This window comes from Halichoerus grypus, chromosome 1 (assembly GCF_964656455.1).
Source record: "Halichoerus grypus chromosome 1, mHalGry1.hap1.1, whole genome shotgun sequence".
NCBI lineage: Eukaryota > Metazoa > Chordata > Mammalia > Carnivora > Phocidae > Halichoerus > Halichoerus grypus.
The window spans coordinates 153,314,769-153,331,782 of record NC_135712.1 but is presented as its reverse complement, the minus strand read 5'-3'; the positions used below and the strand labels follow the sequence as shown (position 1 = coordinate 153,331,782).

The 17,014-nt window shown below is 36.4% G+C and overlaps 1 protein-coding gene across 35 annotated transcripts in view; it reads left to right on the top strand.

Annotated features, from left to right (window-relative positions):
- The window catches only part of CLASP2 (cytoplasmic linker associated protein 2), a 182,613-nt gene that overhangs the window by 30,375 nt on the left and 135,224 nt on the right, over positions 1-17,014 (top strand). For 34 of the 35 annotated variants that reach the window (XM_078073999.1, XM_078073975.1, XM_078073973.1 and 31 more), the window contains exons 4-7: positions 933-1,024; positions 2,193-2,268; positions 3,843-3,940; positions 10,726-10,790. In XM_078073999.1, the coding sequence (XP_077930125.1) occupies positions 933-1,024; positions 2,193-2,268; positions 3,843-3,940; positions 10,726-10,790 (331 nt within the window). Of the gene's footprint in view, positions 1-932; positions 1,025-2,192; positions 2,269-3,842; positions 3,941-10,725; positions 10,791-15,037; positions 15,643-17,014 lie in introns of those variants that run through there. The other variant, XM_078074001.1, reaches the window with a different exon arrangement.

Below are 17,014 nucleotides of genomic sequence, written 5' to 3'. Positions count from 1 at the left end.
TGTCTTTGGATGTACATATAAGTATTTATATAGAATAGTGTTCCAGAGATGGTGTTGCTGCATCAGGTTATTCACATTTAAGATTTTCTGAATAAACTTCCACGTTACCTTCCAGAAAGTTTGGCAGAAAGAGAAATATTAGTAGAACTGAATAATAAAGGGTCCAGGAAGAGGTGTGTGTGTGTGTGTGTGTGTGTGTGTGTGTGTGTGTGTGTGTGTGTGTGTGTATGAATCTAATAAATGGTAAGGATGGTGTTTCTAAATGTGGAGAAAGGATGGATAGAGACAATTAGCTGTATGTTTGGAAGAATAAAGTTGGGTTCCTTCCTACACCAAATTCGTATAATTGCTGTAGGTTATCTGTTACAGGTTATGTATGCTTTTTACAAAAGAAAATTATATTAGGTAGCAATAAAATGACTTTTACCAAATGATGTTTCTGTATTTGGATCCAGTGCTAAAGCGAGAAAAGCCTGAATTATAAAATGTTGAAAAACCCTGTTCCATGTGACAATTTGGAGTAGTTACTAGGCAACATTGGACCTTTTAAATGCTTACTGGACTACTGGGCTTATAATGGTAGCATTGTTGTTGGGAGGTTTCTAAAGCTTAGAAAGAATTCTATGTCCATGGAAATTCTAAGGTTTTTAGGTATTGGACATAGTTTTCCTGAGAATAATTGAAATCCAAAGTGAAAGATGGACATAGTTTTTCTGAGAATAACAAATCTAAAGTGAAAGATACTAAATAAAAACTAAAAATGTGATTAAGATACTTAAAAATGGGTGAGAACAACATTAGTACAAATTTGGTAGAGAAGTAAAGTCTGATGGGAAAATTCAGTTATCATTAAGGTTGGTGATAAGGTTGGGAATAAAAAAAGATTATAGCATGAGTAATTTAATTTTTTGTTATACTTGTTTTTTAAATAGTACATTTGGGAACAGTTGGCTTCTGGTTTTAAGCACAAGAATTTTCGATCTCGAGAAGGCGTGTGTCTGTGTCTTATTGAAACCTTAAACATGTAAGTTTTATGATTACTGAAAATAGCCATCTTGTTTTTCATTTTTCTAAAAGGAAAAAGCAATATCCATTTCATAAAGCTTGAAGAAAGCTATGGAAGTAACATTTTAAATAGTTACTAATTGATTTCTGGTATAAGAGTTTTTGATTCGGTATCTTTAGCTGTTAATTTTTTATGTGTATGTTAATTTAAAATTATTAGTCAGTGATAAGAAGTGTTTTTCTTTTTTTCTTGAGTAAGTTAATAGTTGCTACCCAAAATAGATGGTCGTATAACAAGTATGTTGATATAACTTAGGATCTACTTCTGTTCTGGACCCAGTTTGGAATTGTTTTTAACTCAGTGGTATTTCAAATATCGTAGCCAATTCCCCCCAGCTAGGCTTTCTAGACCAGTGTGTATGGCTACCCAAATCACAGACTGAACAAGATTCTCCCAGATAACTAGACAGTGAATCAGGTAGCAGTATGTAGAGCTCTGACAGCAGAGAGCCACAGAGCTCAGAACTCCAGTCCGAAGAAGTTGTTAGGGCTTTTGATCTCTTTCTGGATTATTTGTTCAAGTTCTGTGCAACAAGATAGGTGATAGATAGTAGCTTTCAACTTTTCCTGTAGTGTTACTTCCTTTTTTCTAACTATACCTTCATTTATTTTCTATTACTCCACTGTGGTCCTTTCTGCCATCTAGAGCTTGTAAGTGCATTCAGTTCTGCACAACTTTTGTGGTTTTTGGCTCTCCTGTCATTTGCTTTCAACCCATGACCTCATCAAATATTAATAAACATAATTAAAGGTTTTATTGGAATGCAAATTTATTTGAGACCCAGCATCTAAAAAAAAATCACTATTTTAAAGCAAAAGCTCAATTTTTCCTGAGTGATCAGTAGGTTGCTAGGTGTTAAAAGTGCCATTGGTTGAACATTTTGTTCTGTTGGATCATGTGTTGACAGTTTTCATTGTCAGTCATGATTTTTCAAGTTTGCATATTTCACATTGTTTAGAATTAGTTTTTGCTTGTGTCTGATGTCCTTCATGTTTTAATGATGTGTACCCATGCTCCTCACCATGTTTGTCTTTTTGATATAGACAAGAAGAAAGTATAAGGCTATTTTGTTTACTGTTCGATTAAAACCAAATTCTCTTTATTTTTTGTTTCAAATTATATTTAGTTTTGGGGCTCAGCCACTAGTCCTCAGCAAGTTGGTACCACATTTGTGTATCCTATTTGGAGATTCCAACAGTCAGGTAAAATTTTACTTACATTCAAGCATCGACTAATTTTTTTGGCTATCTCTTCTTTCCTAGTGCCCTTAACTCCATTTTAAAAAAAGAAGAGGGAGGGCGGAGGGGGGTAGTGAAAACAAGATTTCACCTCATTTTTTTTTTTTTTAATCCACCAAAGTTACTTTCCAAGAACACATTATATTCACGTAAGTTGCTTAAGTTTGTTACTCGTTTGGCTAGTATTAAGGATATATGGGACTAAAAGGATAGTTCTTGGGTTTGAAAGATTGAGTGACAAAGAACCTGGATTCCTTTTTATAGTCCTCCTACATGTTAATTGTGTGGACAGATTGTCAGCTTCCTTTCTTCATTCCTGAATGTGGTTGCATAACAACAACTTTTTGCAACAGTCATAACCCTATTTAACAGAGGGAATTTGTACCAGTGGTGTATCACTTGTTAGAAATTTCTTTACCTGAGCTGTGTATGCTGTAGGCATAATACAGGAGCATATTCTGGGTCTTGTCCATCCTAGTGGAGTTGAATCTTGACTATAACCTTTTTGGCATAGCTTGGGCATTTGGAATAACCCTGGATAAACTTGTCCTTGCTATTAGGCCCCAGCTCTGCCTTTGGATGTTTGAAGAGAGTTCCATTACCTCTTCACTTGCTCTTTGACAGTGAGCTGTGCAAGGAAACTAGAGCTGTCTTCCAAATTCCTGTCTTGAGGCCACATTTTTTTTTCTTTTAATTGTGTTAAAATATACACAACAAAAAATTTACCATTCCAGTCATTTTTTAGTGTACAATTCATTGGCAATTAAGTACATTCACACTGTTGTGCAACCATCACCACCATCCATTTCCAGAACTTTTTCATCTTCCCATACTCTGTACCCATTAAACAATAACTCCCCATTCTTCCCAACCCCCCAGCTCCTGGCAACCACATTTTACTTTCTCTCCATGTGATTGTACTATTCTAGGTACTTCATGAAAGTGGAACCATACAATTTGTCCTTTTGTATCTGGCATATTTCACATGGCACAATGTCTTCAGGGTTCATCCATGTTATAGCATGTGTCAGAATTTCTGCCCTTTCCTTTTAAGGCTGAATAATATTCCATTGTATGTGTATACCACATTTTGTTCATACATGCATCCTTAGGTGGACATTTGGGTTTGTTCCACCTTTTGGCTATTGTAAATAATGGTGCTATGAACATTGGTGTTGAGTTCAGACCACATTCTTGAAGGGCAGTTTTATTCCAGAAAAGTATATTAACTGCAATAATGATTTGTATTCATACAGTTATTGGCAGTTCTTTGTGCAGTCTTATTACAAATAGAAGATTTTTAAAAAACCACATTGGTAACGTTTACATACGTGTTTCTTAGATTTCTACAAAGCGTTTTACAAGATTTCTCTAGAGTTTTCTCAGCAGGTCCTCTTGCTTTTTGTTAATGACCTGCCAAAATCTCTCAGGGGTTTAGAGGCATTAAAACCAACTGAGAACTTCCAGTTGTAATGGTGCCTTGAGATGAAGTGTTTTATTATGTCTCATCTAAGTTTAAGTTCTGAATTCTTTGGCAGGTGAGAGATGCTGCCGTATTAGCTATAGTGGAGATCTATAGACATGTGGGAGAGAGAGTGAGGGTGGATCTTTGTAAGAGAGGAATTCCTCCTGCTCGGTAAGTCTTGCTAAATTTGTTTTGGTTTTGGTTTTTTTTTTTGGCCCCTCATTTTATAAGTTTTAATATCATGTGTTTCTTTTAAATAGGTTCAATTTTCTGAGATGTTTTAAAATTCACAAGATACATAAAGATATGTAGGTTATCACCATTTAAAAAGTTCTTTACATCCTGTAATTTTTTTGGACACTGATTATATACTCATATGTTATTTAATATGTAATTAAATATCATCCAGTAAACTGTCTTTTGATACCAAACAGTAATAATCATTATTTGGAAGATGCTTGAGCAAGAATTTAGTAAAAATATTAATTTATTCATTAAATAAATACTTTTTTGAGTGCCTCCTATTGAAAGGTATTACACAAGATACTGGATAACAGAAAGCTATATAATTATTAGTCACTACTGGGGCGCCTGGGTGGCTCAGTCGGTTAAGCGTCTGCCTTCGGCTCAGGTCATGATCCCAGGGTCCTGGGATTGAGTCCCACATTGGGCTCCCTGCTCAGCAAGGAGTCTGCTTCTCCCCTTCCCTCTGCCCCTCCCCCACACTCGCTCGCATGTGCTCTCTCTCAAATAAATAAAATCTTTAAAAAAAAAAAAAGAAATTAGTCACTACTAGTCACTACTCGGGGCGCCTGGGTGGCTCAGATGGTTAAGCGAATGCCTTCGGCTCAGGTCATGATCCCAGGGTCCTGAGATCGAGCCCCACATCAGGCTCCTTGCTCAGTTGGGGAGTCTGCTTCTCCCTCTCCCTCTGCCTTTCCCCCCGCTTATGCTCTCTGGCTCTGTCTATCTCTGTCAAATAAATAAATAAAATCTTAAAAAAAAAAATTAGTCACTACTCTTAAAACCTAGTCAAATAAAAAGAAAATTAAGAATATCTGAGTACAGTAGCATCAGTCAGATCAGTAAAAATCCCATTGATGAGCTTCTCATGTATCAGAACATTTTTTCCAAAGGTACTTTTTTTCTTTAGTAGTTCTCAGAGTTCCTGTTTTTATTAAAGATATTATTCCAGTTAAATTTTTTTGTAATCAAATTTTAGTCCCCATTTTAAGGGGGGCTTGAAAGGAATTTTTTAACGTTTTATTACAGAAAATTTCAAACACAGACTCAAGTAGACTAGTATAATGAGCCTTCATGTACCCATTACCCAGCTTCAACAATTAACAACTCATGGCCAGTGAGTTATAAATAAAATAAAACTCTTGTTTTATTTTGAAGCAAATCCCAAGTCATAATATTTCATCTGTAATTCAGTACATTCAATACTGTCATCACAACTTAAATTTTTTTTTGCAAATAGTTGTATAAATCAAATATCCAGTCAGCATTCAAATTTCCAGTTGTTTCATAAACGTCGTAAGTTTCTGTATATGTTTTTAGGTTTCTTTGAGTCAGTATCCAAATAAAGTCCAACAATTAGTTGATATGTTCTTACAAGTCTTTCTAAATCTTTACCTCCAACACGTTTTTCTCTTGTGTTTATTTGTTGAATAAGCTAGGTAGTTTATCCTGTAAAGTTTCCCATATTCTGAATATTGCTAATTCTTTTTCTGTGGTATGGTTTGACATATCCTTCTGTCTTTATATCTTACAAATTGGTAGTTAGATCTGGAGGCTTGATTAGATTTTTGGTGGTGGGGGGTCGGGTGTCAGGAGATGTAAGACTACTTCAGAGGTATGTTCTGGTATAACTCTCATCATATCTGGCTATCTCTCTTACCATGTATTTTTTTTCCAGTACCAATTATTTTTTGGTAATAAGATTGTCCATTAAATATGCATTTTGTTTGCTTACTCATTTTCTACTTCCAGGGCTAACAATTTCATTTGAGTAAATTCTACATCATTTTATGTGAATGAAAGAAATGATGTTAATGTAATGTATTTATGTGTATGAGTGTGTATATGTATGTATATATATTACATTATATATTTTAAAATTTATATTGAAAGTATTTTTTATTAAATAATTTTACAATTTTATGCAAGTATGACATCCATACAGAAATGTATGCAATCATAAGTATGCAGCTGTGTAAATTACCATAAAGTGAATACACCCATGTATCCACATAGGTGGCAAAGTTGAACATTATAATCATCCAGAAGCCTGCCTAAATCCTTTTTAATTCTTGAATTTTTGAATTTTATATAAGTGGAATCATATAGTATGTGCTCTTTTGTGTCTGGCTTCTTTCAGTTAACATTATTTTTTAGAGATTTATTTACTTATTTGAGGTGGGGAGGGGCAGAGGAAGAGAATCCTCAAGCAGACCCCCTGCTGAGTGAGGAGCCCACCATACGACTTGATCCCACGACACTGAGATTGTGACCTGAGCTGAAACCGAGATGACTCTCAGTTGCTCAACCAACTGAGGCATCCAGGTGCCCCTTGTTGTTGTTGTTTTAATTCATTTGGGTTGTTGGATCTGCCGTAGTTGGTTTGTTTTCATTGCCATTTACTTTTCTCTTTTATGAGTAAGTCCTACCTAATGAATCCATACTAATGATGGACTTGTGAGTTGTTTTCAGTTTGTAGCTCTTTTGAATAATGCTATTAAAAACATTCTTGTAAATGTCTTTTGGTGTACCTATGTATTCACCTCTTAGAGTATATCTAAGAGTGGAATTGCTGGGCCATCAGATATGTTCACCTGTAATTGATATTGACAAACAGTTTTCCAGAGTGGTTGTACCCATTTATATTCTTGCTGGCACTAGAATAATAAGAATAATAGAACTAGAATAATAATAACTAGATAATAATAAGAACTAGAATAAGTTCTTGCTGGAACTAGAATAATAGTTCCTATTATTCTATGTTTTCACTGATATTTAGCATTATTAGTCATAATCTTACTAATTTTAGGTTTCTGGTGTTGTCATTATAGTGGTAATCTGCATTTTTCTGATTACTAATAAAGAAGAGAACCATTTCATGTATTTATCAGCCATTTGGATATGTTCTTTTAAAGTGTCCTTTCAGGTCTCTTGCCTATTTTTAAAAATTGGGTGGTCTGTCATTTAAAAAAAATTGATTAGTAGGACTTTTTAACATACATTCTAGGTGCAAGCCCATTGTCAGCTATGTATATGTTTCAGATATCTTCTCCCACCTTGTGACTTGCCTTTTTACTTTCTTGATGATGTCTTTTAATGTACGTAAGTTATTAATTTTGATGTAGTTTTTAGACATTTCCTTTATGATTAGACATTTCTGTGCCCAGTTTAAGAAATCTTTGCTTATCCTAATATCTTAAAGACATTCTCTGGGTGATTGTCTTGAAGTTTCATTCACATTTAGATTTATAGTCCGTGGGGTATTTTCTTTGAAAGTGGTGTGAAATGGGGGTTCAGATACATTTTTTTTCCATGTGGGTATCCACTTGACCAACACCACTTACTGAAAACGTCTTTCTTCGGTGTTCCTTTTGTTACAAATTAAGTGTCCATATGTGTGTTTAAGATTTTTGCATTTATGCTCAAGGTAAGATTAGCCTATAATCTTCCTTTTTGCTTAAGTTGTTTTTTTTAATAAGTAATTTTAGTTGTTATGGGAAACCCCTTATTTGATTTCCCCCCCATCAGAATCAATCTCATAGGAGTTTTACCATATGGGGATAGCCTGCACTTTAATGTTCTTACTGAAATAAGCCAATGACCTATTAATCCCATCCATTCTTATTTATGGTTTCTCCGACCATGAAGTGGTGAGTCACTTGGCAGATAAGGAGTCTGAGACCAGAGCAGTGACAGGTAGTAGGGAATGGGAGGGTACAAGGTGTGATGAGCTTTGCTCTTTCAAGCATGCCAGAATGTTTTCTATCCTTAGCATATGACCTCATTATTTTGTAGGTAGTATTTTGAATCGTCACTGGACCCCTTTATGTCAAAGGGTCTAAAACTTTTATAAGGTAAAAATGAATGAATTTTGGTTTACCCATTTCTTCAGATGATTGTTCCACTGTTTCCCTCTTTTAACTTTATACTGAATATTGCATTTATTTGAAAACTATATTCTTTTATCATATAGTAATCATTTTCTAACTTTATGTTTCAAAAGGGTATTTCTGCCTATCAAATGCTGCTCCCTTTGTGATTTTGAAATTTCCTGTTGGATATAGCCCTTTAGGGTAAAATTTCTGGTTTTGCCCACCCTTATTTATATCAAGAACATTCTTCTTTATTAAAATACCTAAGCTTAAGTATTATTTATAAAGCCATTGAATCAAATAGTTTTAAAGTAATAATTAAAAATTTTTTCTTTCTGGGGTGCCTGGGTAGCTCAGTTAAGGACTTGTATGTTTTATCTGCCCACCTCAATTCCTTATCAGTTCTCTTCTATCAGAGCTTTCTGTCCTCAGTTTCTTACTCCCATTTTGCTACTCTTGAGTGTTAATTTCATGCTTCTTAACATCTTGTTCTGCCATTTTACCCAAAGAGCTCTCCTGGTTCCTCTCCTTTCTGTATCTGGCCTGTGTGGTCTTCATTCTGAGGTGTCCCACCTTCCAATTCCAGCATTCCCTCCCCCATTTCATCTTGTCCACATCTTGTCTCTGGGCAACTTGTCTGCTCTCTGCTCAAGTCTCTGGAAGATACTACTCTGTAGGATGAAGCAACCAATGTCTTTAAACTGAAATGCTTTCAGATGTGTGAATATTTTTATTTGTTGAATTCAGTGGGGGTAGGAGGTAAGGCTCCAGTTTAAAAATCACATTATGGTTGGGCGCCTGGGTGGCTCAGTTGGTTGGGCGACTGCCTTCGGCTCAGGTCATGATCCTGGAGTCCCTGGATCGAGTCCCGCATCGGGCTCCCTGCTCGGCAGGGAGCCTGCTTCTCCCTCTGACCCTCCCCCCTCTCATGTGCTCTCTCTCTCTCATTCTCTCTGTCTCAAATAAATAAATAAAAATCTTTAAAAAAAAAAAAAAATCACATTATGGGGGTGCCTGGGTGGCTCAGTCGTTAAGTGTCTGCCTTCGGCTCAGGTCATGATCCCAGGGTCCTGGGATCGAGCCCCGCATCGGGCTCCCTGCTCAGCAGGAAACCTGCTTCTCCCTCTCCCACTCACCCTGCTTGTGTTCCCTCTTTCGCTGTCTCTCTGTCAAAAAAAAAAAAAAAATCTTTAAAAAAAAAATCACATTATGATGAGTTCCTAGAAGGTTTTCAACTTTAAAAAAATATATTTTTAAGATAGAAAGTGTCTGCATCCTCAGTTTACAAGTGAGAAATGACAGGATATGGACCACAGCTTAACTAAGGTTATAGAAATGACACTGTGACAGAAACATAAGGGTAAGTCAGAGAACATCTGGCAATTAAAAACAAAATGACAATGGCCCTCTTCCCTGGCCCAGATTTCTAAGTCATAACTTTAAGAATAAATCAGAGCATAGGGGCGCCTGGGTGGCTCAGTCAGTTAAGTGACTCTTGATTTCAGCTCAGGTCATGATCTCAGGGTCCCAAGATTGAGCGCTACATCGGGCTTTGTGCTATGCGTGGAACCTGCTTGAGATTCTTTCTCTCCCTCTCCTCCCTCCTTCCCCTCCCGTGCATGCTTGCTCTCTCTCTCTCTCAAAAAAAAAAAAAAAAAAGAATAAATCATAGCATGATATATTGGAAAGTAAAGGCAAAGCAAACTAAAAAATACTGCTGTCAGCATGATCCCATTTTGATCTGAAGAAAATTTATATATAAATACAAACCATCGGGGTTCCTGGGTGGCTCATTCGTTAAGCGTCTGCCTTCAGGCTTGGGTCATGATCCCAGAATTCTGGGATCGAGCCCTGCATCGGGCTCCCTGCTCAGCGGGAGGCCTGTTTCTCCCTCTCCTGCTCCCCCTGCTGTGTTCCCTCTCTCGCTGTGTCTCTCTCTGTGAAATAAATAAATAAAATCTTTAAAAAAAAAAATAAATACAAACCATCAGAAAGCATACAATTCAAAAATATTGGATGTTGGGATTGTGTTTTGAGTTTTTTCTTTTTTCCTAACTATATTTCCTCGTTTTCTTTTATAATGAGTGTACATTGCTTTTGTAATAAGAAACACATTGTTAACTTAAAAAAAGTGATAGCAGAAGTGTAGAAATAATTCTGAATATAATCAGAAGAGTAATGGAATTGGTGTTGAAAGAAAGTAGTTTAATAGAGAAAATGTCAGATTATCAGTCATATCCGTATCACTTTAGTTTCTAGCATCTTATATTTCATTGTTTTTATGTTTGCCTTACGTTTCCTTTGCATGATTTTATGTACTTTTTATTTTTTTATTTTTAAGATTTTATTCATTTATTTGAGAGAGAGAATGAGAGAGAGCACATGAGAGGGGGGAGGGTCAGCGGGAGAAGCAGACTCCCTGCCGAGCAGGGAGCCCGGTGCGGGACTTGATCCAGGGACTCCAGGATCATGACCTGAGCCGAAGGCGGTCGCTTAACCAACTGAGCCACCCAGGCGCCCGATTTTATGTACTTTTTAAAGAGGTCTTGGTGACTGAGTGCATTTATTATAAGGTCGTAACAAGTATTTTTGGTGGGTTTGGAGAAATAATTTTATGAGGAAACATGAAACTGTGTGCATGTAGATGCTGCCTGTGTTTGGCTGCTTCTCTACTCAAGTGAGATGGGCTTGGTGTTTTCTCTCGTAAGTGAGGTAATTGTAAAAGAGAGTTGTATGAGACTGACTGAATCCCTGAACTTATTTTTCTCAGGGAGGTGGTTAGAGAAATTGTTTCTATTTAAACTGTATATAGAACAAACAAAATGTGTTCTTTATTCCCAGGTTAGAGATGATTTTTGCCAAATTTGATGAAGTGCAAAATTCAGGTGGTATGAGTATCTGCAAAGGTAAGAATAATTAAGTTATTCCAGTTCTAAAACATTTCTAAGATTATTTAGCAAACTTTTAGATACTAAAACATGTTTTCAAGCCAACTATTATATCACTGATTCAGCAGATTTGATTTCGTGGATTGAAGCTTAGTTAGGGTATAATAACAAAGTCTTTACATACTGCTAATTATTACCTATTCTCTCTTTTAGAGTAACTGAAAATTTAATTTTGGGTCAACTGTGGAAACTGGTATTACTTTTTTGCCTTATTTTTTGTAGCTTCTGGGTTGAAGATACGTTGACCCTCTTGCCTTCCATGTTCCATGCATAAAATGGGTTTTTTATCCCGAAAGTAATTGTTTTACTTAGTTGTTTTTAGTAAAAGTTTTGGGGTTGTTGGGCTTTATTACACCTATGTGTAGACTCTCAGTGATGATACTGGTGAAGAGACCTAGAAGTAGAAACTTCACCAGCATGATCATCTTTGGCTTCTCAGTTGGAATTCAAGGAGGTTTCGGGTTAATTCTGGCACTTACTCAGTTTTGTGGTTGCTCTTCTTTTTGTAAGATTGCTAGATTGTGTTTGGTTTTAGTGGGTGGCGTTTACCTAGACTTTAGTTTTTATCCATGTATGTGAAGAATATATTCTATTTCCGAAGATAGTATAGGTGGTTTTTCCACCTAGGAAAGGAGGTTCCTATTAAAGAGAGCGGGGTGGGAAGGCGCCTGGGTGGTTCAGTCTGTTAAGCGTCAGCCTCTTGGTTTTGGCTCAGGTCATGATCTCAGGGTCCTGAACTCAACCGAGAGTCTGCTTCCCCTCTCCTCTCCCTCTGCTTCTCCCCGTGTGCACACATGCACGCGCTTTCTCTCTCTCTAAAATAAATAAATAAATCTTTAAAAATAAATAGAGTGTGGTTAGCTTAGTAATGTAATTGATGTTGGGGGGAAAATTGGTGTGTGAGTTGTATAGTCAAATAATGGAAAAACTAGTTACTAATATAATTTAGTTCTTTTTCTCTGGGTTAAACCAAGACTGAGCCTTGTTGTGTTGCAGGAAGGCAGATGGAGTGAGAGTTTAGTGTTAAAAAGATTGTGTCTACCCTAATCTAAACTTAGTTCCAGAAGTATAAATTGACTTCAGCACTACCAGTCCTCACCCTGACTGCCAGGTTTTCTCACTCTTCTCTGAATAGAAGAAGGTGTTTTAAGTACCTTATCCTTATTTTTCCAGCAATTACCTCTATTTCCATAGAAACCAGAAACAGCGGGAAGATGGATAGTTGTTAAAATTACTTGGATTGAGACTGCTGTGTTTTTATACCATTTATAGTACATTCTCATTTGTGTATTCCAGACTATGTAGTTACAACTCTAAGAGAAAAGTATAATGCATATTATAAATTTAAGATATTATTTGGATACAGTTTATTTTGAAAGTGCTGTCTTTCTTGTATTTTGTGAGGTTATTTCTGTTCCTTCAAAATAGAAGATTTTATATTCCCTATTCTCTTAGCTCCTATTTCTTTTTCTCTTGTTTCTCTCTCGATAAACAGAGGTTTGGGGTCAGTATCTGGCATTTCTTTCTCTTGGAGGGAGTCTTCAGAGATTTTTTTGTATTGGAGATTATGATCTGAATATTCAAATGTGGTCACATGTGAATGTTAAAGTCTAAGAGGTTATATAGTGGGGTGTAGGAGTAGGTCAGGATGTTTTTGATGACAATATTATGCTGTCATTGAAAAAATACTTTAATGGATTCATTAATAAGGGAAGAGACTATAAGAGGGAAGCCTGTTTATCATGTTGGCAAGTCCCAGGGCCCACGTCTCTCCTCTTCCTTTCTGTATTCTCTGTAATGTAATCCAACTCAAAGGCTTTAAATGATAACTATTTGTTCTTGACTCCTAAATGTGTGGTTCTGGTCCTCATTCATCTCTCTTATGTTCTAGATTTAGTAGCTGTGGCCTCGATGACATTTGCATTGGAGTGCCTAATAGGATCTCAGGCTTAACGTGTCCAAAAGTGGAAAGCCTGTTGTTGTCTCTTCCTGCCCCTCAAATCTGTTGTTCCCCCAGTTTACCCATTTCAGTCAGTGCCACCACCGTCAGCTCAGGCTAGAAACCTGAATTGATCCCCCAGTCTGTCTACCTTTGAAATCCTAATATATCTAAAATTTGTTCATTTTTTTCCTATCTCCACTGCTAAAACCCCACTGTAAGTCTTCAGCTTTTAGCTGGATTATTGCAATAGATTTCTATTTCATGTCTGCCCTCTAGAATCTATTTTCTACCCAGGAATGAGAATGATCTTAAAATGTAAATTAGATCATGTCACAACAGGAAGAAGACAAAGTTCTTGAGTCAGGGAGCCTACATTCTAGTGAGGGAGATAGATCGTAAACAAGCAAGTAAGCAAATAAGCGAATGAATATCTAGAGTGATTACAGTTGGTAATGGAAGAAATACAACTACTCTTTGTTTAAGGAATTTAATGAAATTAATTTAAATTATTCCTAAAATCCTTGCAGCTAAGTGAAAACCATTAAATGAAAAAATTATTTCCACTAACATTATAGTATATGTCATCCCAACCCAGGACAATGAATAATTTTTTAATAATTTTTATAGGTAGAGAAATCTATTAATTGAACATTGAAAATGAATTTTTGTAAGTAATAATTTGAAGGCAAAAAGTTTGTACCCAAAGTAATACTCTTTTTTTAATTTCTGCATTTTTCCCCACAAAATTTTCAGCCCTTATTGGCTTATTATAATTGTGTACTCAACCTAAAACTTTAAAGTTATAGAACAGAAAAACAGTTTAGGGCAAAATAAAGGCTGAAGATGAAAACTTGTGGAAATAGTTCATGCACGTAACAGACTGAGAGCCATTGAAGATACCATCTCTTCTCTCTCTCACTTGATGTACATGTGCAAAGCAAATTGTTATGAATGCACCCAAACATGGCATTCCATTCAGATTTGTTCCATATGATATTCTACAAACTGTTACGGTAAATAAAATTTTTTAGTGTGTCTGTGCCTGAAGCCATAATAATGAAACATCAAACTTTTTATAATATATTGATTTAGAGTGCTTTGGGATGAAAAAAGTCATTTTAGTAAACACAAAAAGAAAAAAACCCAGGTTATAAAGGTGGTATAACCTGATTGTAAGAGTTATTTTTTCTCTTTAGTCTACCTCTTCTCCACTTATGTGTGTCTCAGTGCACAATCTTACATCTCATGCTTTTGTCTCTGATTTCTTTCATAACTGCCATATCTATACTCTTGATTTAAGTTTTGGTTGAATTCTTTGACTTGATTTTCTAGCAAATTAGTTCATCACACTCAAGACACAAAGTAAATTACATCATCAGAGATTTGAGCATAGCATTTAGTTTAGGGAAGGGAGAAATGCGTATTTTTTTCTCTTCAAGGTTTTTCAAGCCGGACTTTAATTCTCATATTACAAAGTAAGTTAGGCAGAATCCCTAAGTACAGTGGAATTAGCTCTGCTGTTAGAAGGAAACTAAGTTTAATGTTAATCAGATCAAGGCTGGAAGGAGGCAATACCAGCCCTGAAGAAGGAAAAGACAGAGTTGCAGGCCCCCTGTGATTATGGCTGGGCCTGTTGTCATGGAGCTTTCTAGACCATCTCCTACGCTAACTGAGATGTAAACACCAACAGTGTTGGTGGCTGTGACTGCAAGTCTTTTTCTCTTTGCCTGTGAAAAAACTATGCATAATTCTGATTTGTCTCATGTGCGTAGGGCTAATGAAGTCTTGGGGTGAAATCATTGTAAAATGTTTCCCCACTTCTCTATTTGAAACAGTTGCTAGGAAAAGAATTGCTCTAGGAGGCTGGCAATAAAACAAAGCATAGGAATTAGGCTTTGAAATTACCTTGAAACTGGGCTTAGAAGAGGCAATAAGGTAACTTGCAGTCTAGTTTTTTATATGCTTGTAGCATACACATTAGTGAAAAGCAAAGCAGACCTTTTCTTAGATTGATTTTAAAACATGTCTGTTTGTGACCATGAGCCCCAGGGCCTTCCCAGAGCTTGACAATGTGCTGATGGTTGTGCAGCTTGGATGGAGGGTGCTCTGTGTCCTGCAGCTGCGCACTGGCTAGGTTCTGTCTCCACCAGAAGCAAGCTTTGTTCCGTGTGGCTCTGCTGTCCGCACACAGAGCAGCCTTTGATGGGCTGCCTTTGACGTGATTTGTTTACGGCAGCCAGAAATGCTTCCTGCATAATGAGAGCAGTTAATCATGGAAACTGGGCTATTCCTGTTTGTGCACTTCTAGCAATCTTCTGTTGTAAATATTAAAAGGTAATGACAAAAGGATGAAAACCTTTTTAAAAAGGCACAAATCAGTTAATCCATCAGATCATGTGATTGCTACTGATTACATGGATATCTTTAGGGAAGCAGAAAATGATTGCTGAACACATGCCTTGTGTTTTGATGATTGCATTAAAAGTCCCCCAGTGGGATGGCATTTATTGGCTCCCAGAGCTTTTCTTACATTAAATTTCAGGCAGCCAGTACAAGGAGAAGCATCATAACCTGTATATAACCACATATGTGCAGTTAAAGAATAATCTTGATCAGGCTCTGCTAGGTTCTGCTAAATAGATGAGGATTTTCAGCAAGATCCCAGACTTTTATTTTGAAGTGGAGTAGCAGCTGTTGGCTATTGCGGTGCAGAGCTGCAGCGCGGCCTGGGTCACACAGTGCTCCGGGTGTCTGCAGGCTGCAGGCCGAGCCCAGTGGCGCAGGCAGCAAGCTGCATTTATTTGCTGTGCTGTTTGACCTCTTGGTTTGAGAAAGCTCCCTGGACCATCTGAATGGCTATGGGAGATGGTGAGTAAGATCTATTTTTCTTCTTATGCTTGTGTTATGCACTTCCTGTTAAAGTGACGATCATTTGCTGTGTAAGAAATATATTTCTCCCTAAAGAACGAAGGACACTTGTGTGTGTGTTGTGTGTATGTGTGTGTGTACAGTCATGTGTGCGTATATGCACATGTGTGCTTACTTGCCATTTAATATCCTTTTCTACTTGATATGTCTATACGAGATCTGGCAAATATGCCAATTTACCTTGCAACCCAAGCAAGCCCTTAGTCTTTGGTAGTGGATACGTAGGGCTATTGGAAGAAACATGGAATATATGCAAAAGCTTTGAAGAAAGAATATGGAATGTGGCTCTTAGAAGAATGACAGATTTTGGCAGGAAGGTTTGGTTAGCAAGCTTGTCATCTTTCATGTTGTATATGACAACAAGTAGAATTTTGTGGTAATAAAGTATTTAAAGAAGCAAAATGGCTTGCCATAGACACTATTTTAATTAACATGCTTGTGATTTGCCAGTGTCCCTAGTAAATAGTTTTCTAGAAAATATTGCCTTTTACAAGTCCTATATAGGGTATAATTTTATTAAAAATGGATTTTGCTAGTGTTTTATTATAATATATTTTTTTGTATTTCTATAGTGCTTTATAGTGTTCCAAAGCACTTTAGTATGCTTAGTATACATTAACTCCTTAGGTACAAATAACTATATGAAGTGTACAGAGTATTTTGGTGTTTCCATTGCACAGATTGGGAAACTGAGGCTTGCTGCTATGATAAGTCCTACATCTAGGCACAGAGAGCAAACCAGAAGCAAATCTAGAGCCTCAAGTTGCATTTGGTATTGTCCTTCATAACACTTAACTACCTGAGCGTGGTTCTTTTTTCATTATTAAAGCTTTTGTTAATATGCTTAGAGGTATATTTTATAATATCAATGCCAGAGACATGTATGAAGGGGTACTTAAAGTTCCTTAAAAATATTATGTGTATTTTTCACTAGGTTCTTAAGACTGGTCTGTATTTGGAAGTTTTAAGTCTAACAGTTTTATCCTTCCTTATGACGATATAATGACTTCTCTCTCAGGAGTTTGTCCCCTTGGGACTATGAGGAATGGGACGCAAATGTACCAAAATGATGATGTTGGTAAATAGTCGTTTAAGCTGTTATGTACATGTTAATAGAAATATGATAGTATATTTTGTTTTGGTATTATAATGGTTTATTCCAAGAATATACGTAACTGTTCTATATGTCCTTTTGGAAATAATTTTAACTACTAATTTTTAAGGCAAAATCCATCAAAATTAGCAAATTAAATTCTCATATACTTAAGAGCATTGCCAAGTTTATATATTTATTTATGTTTTAAACCGTAGT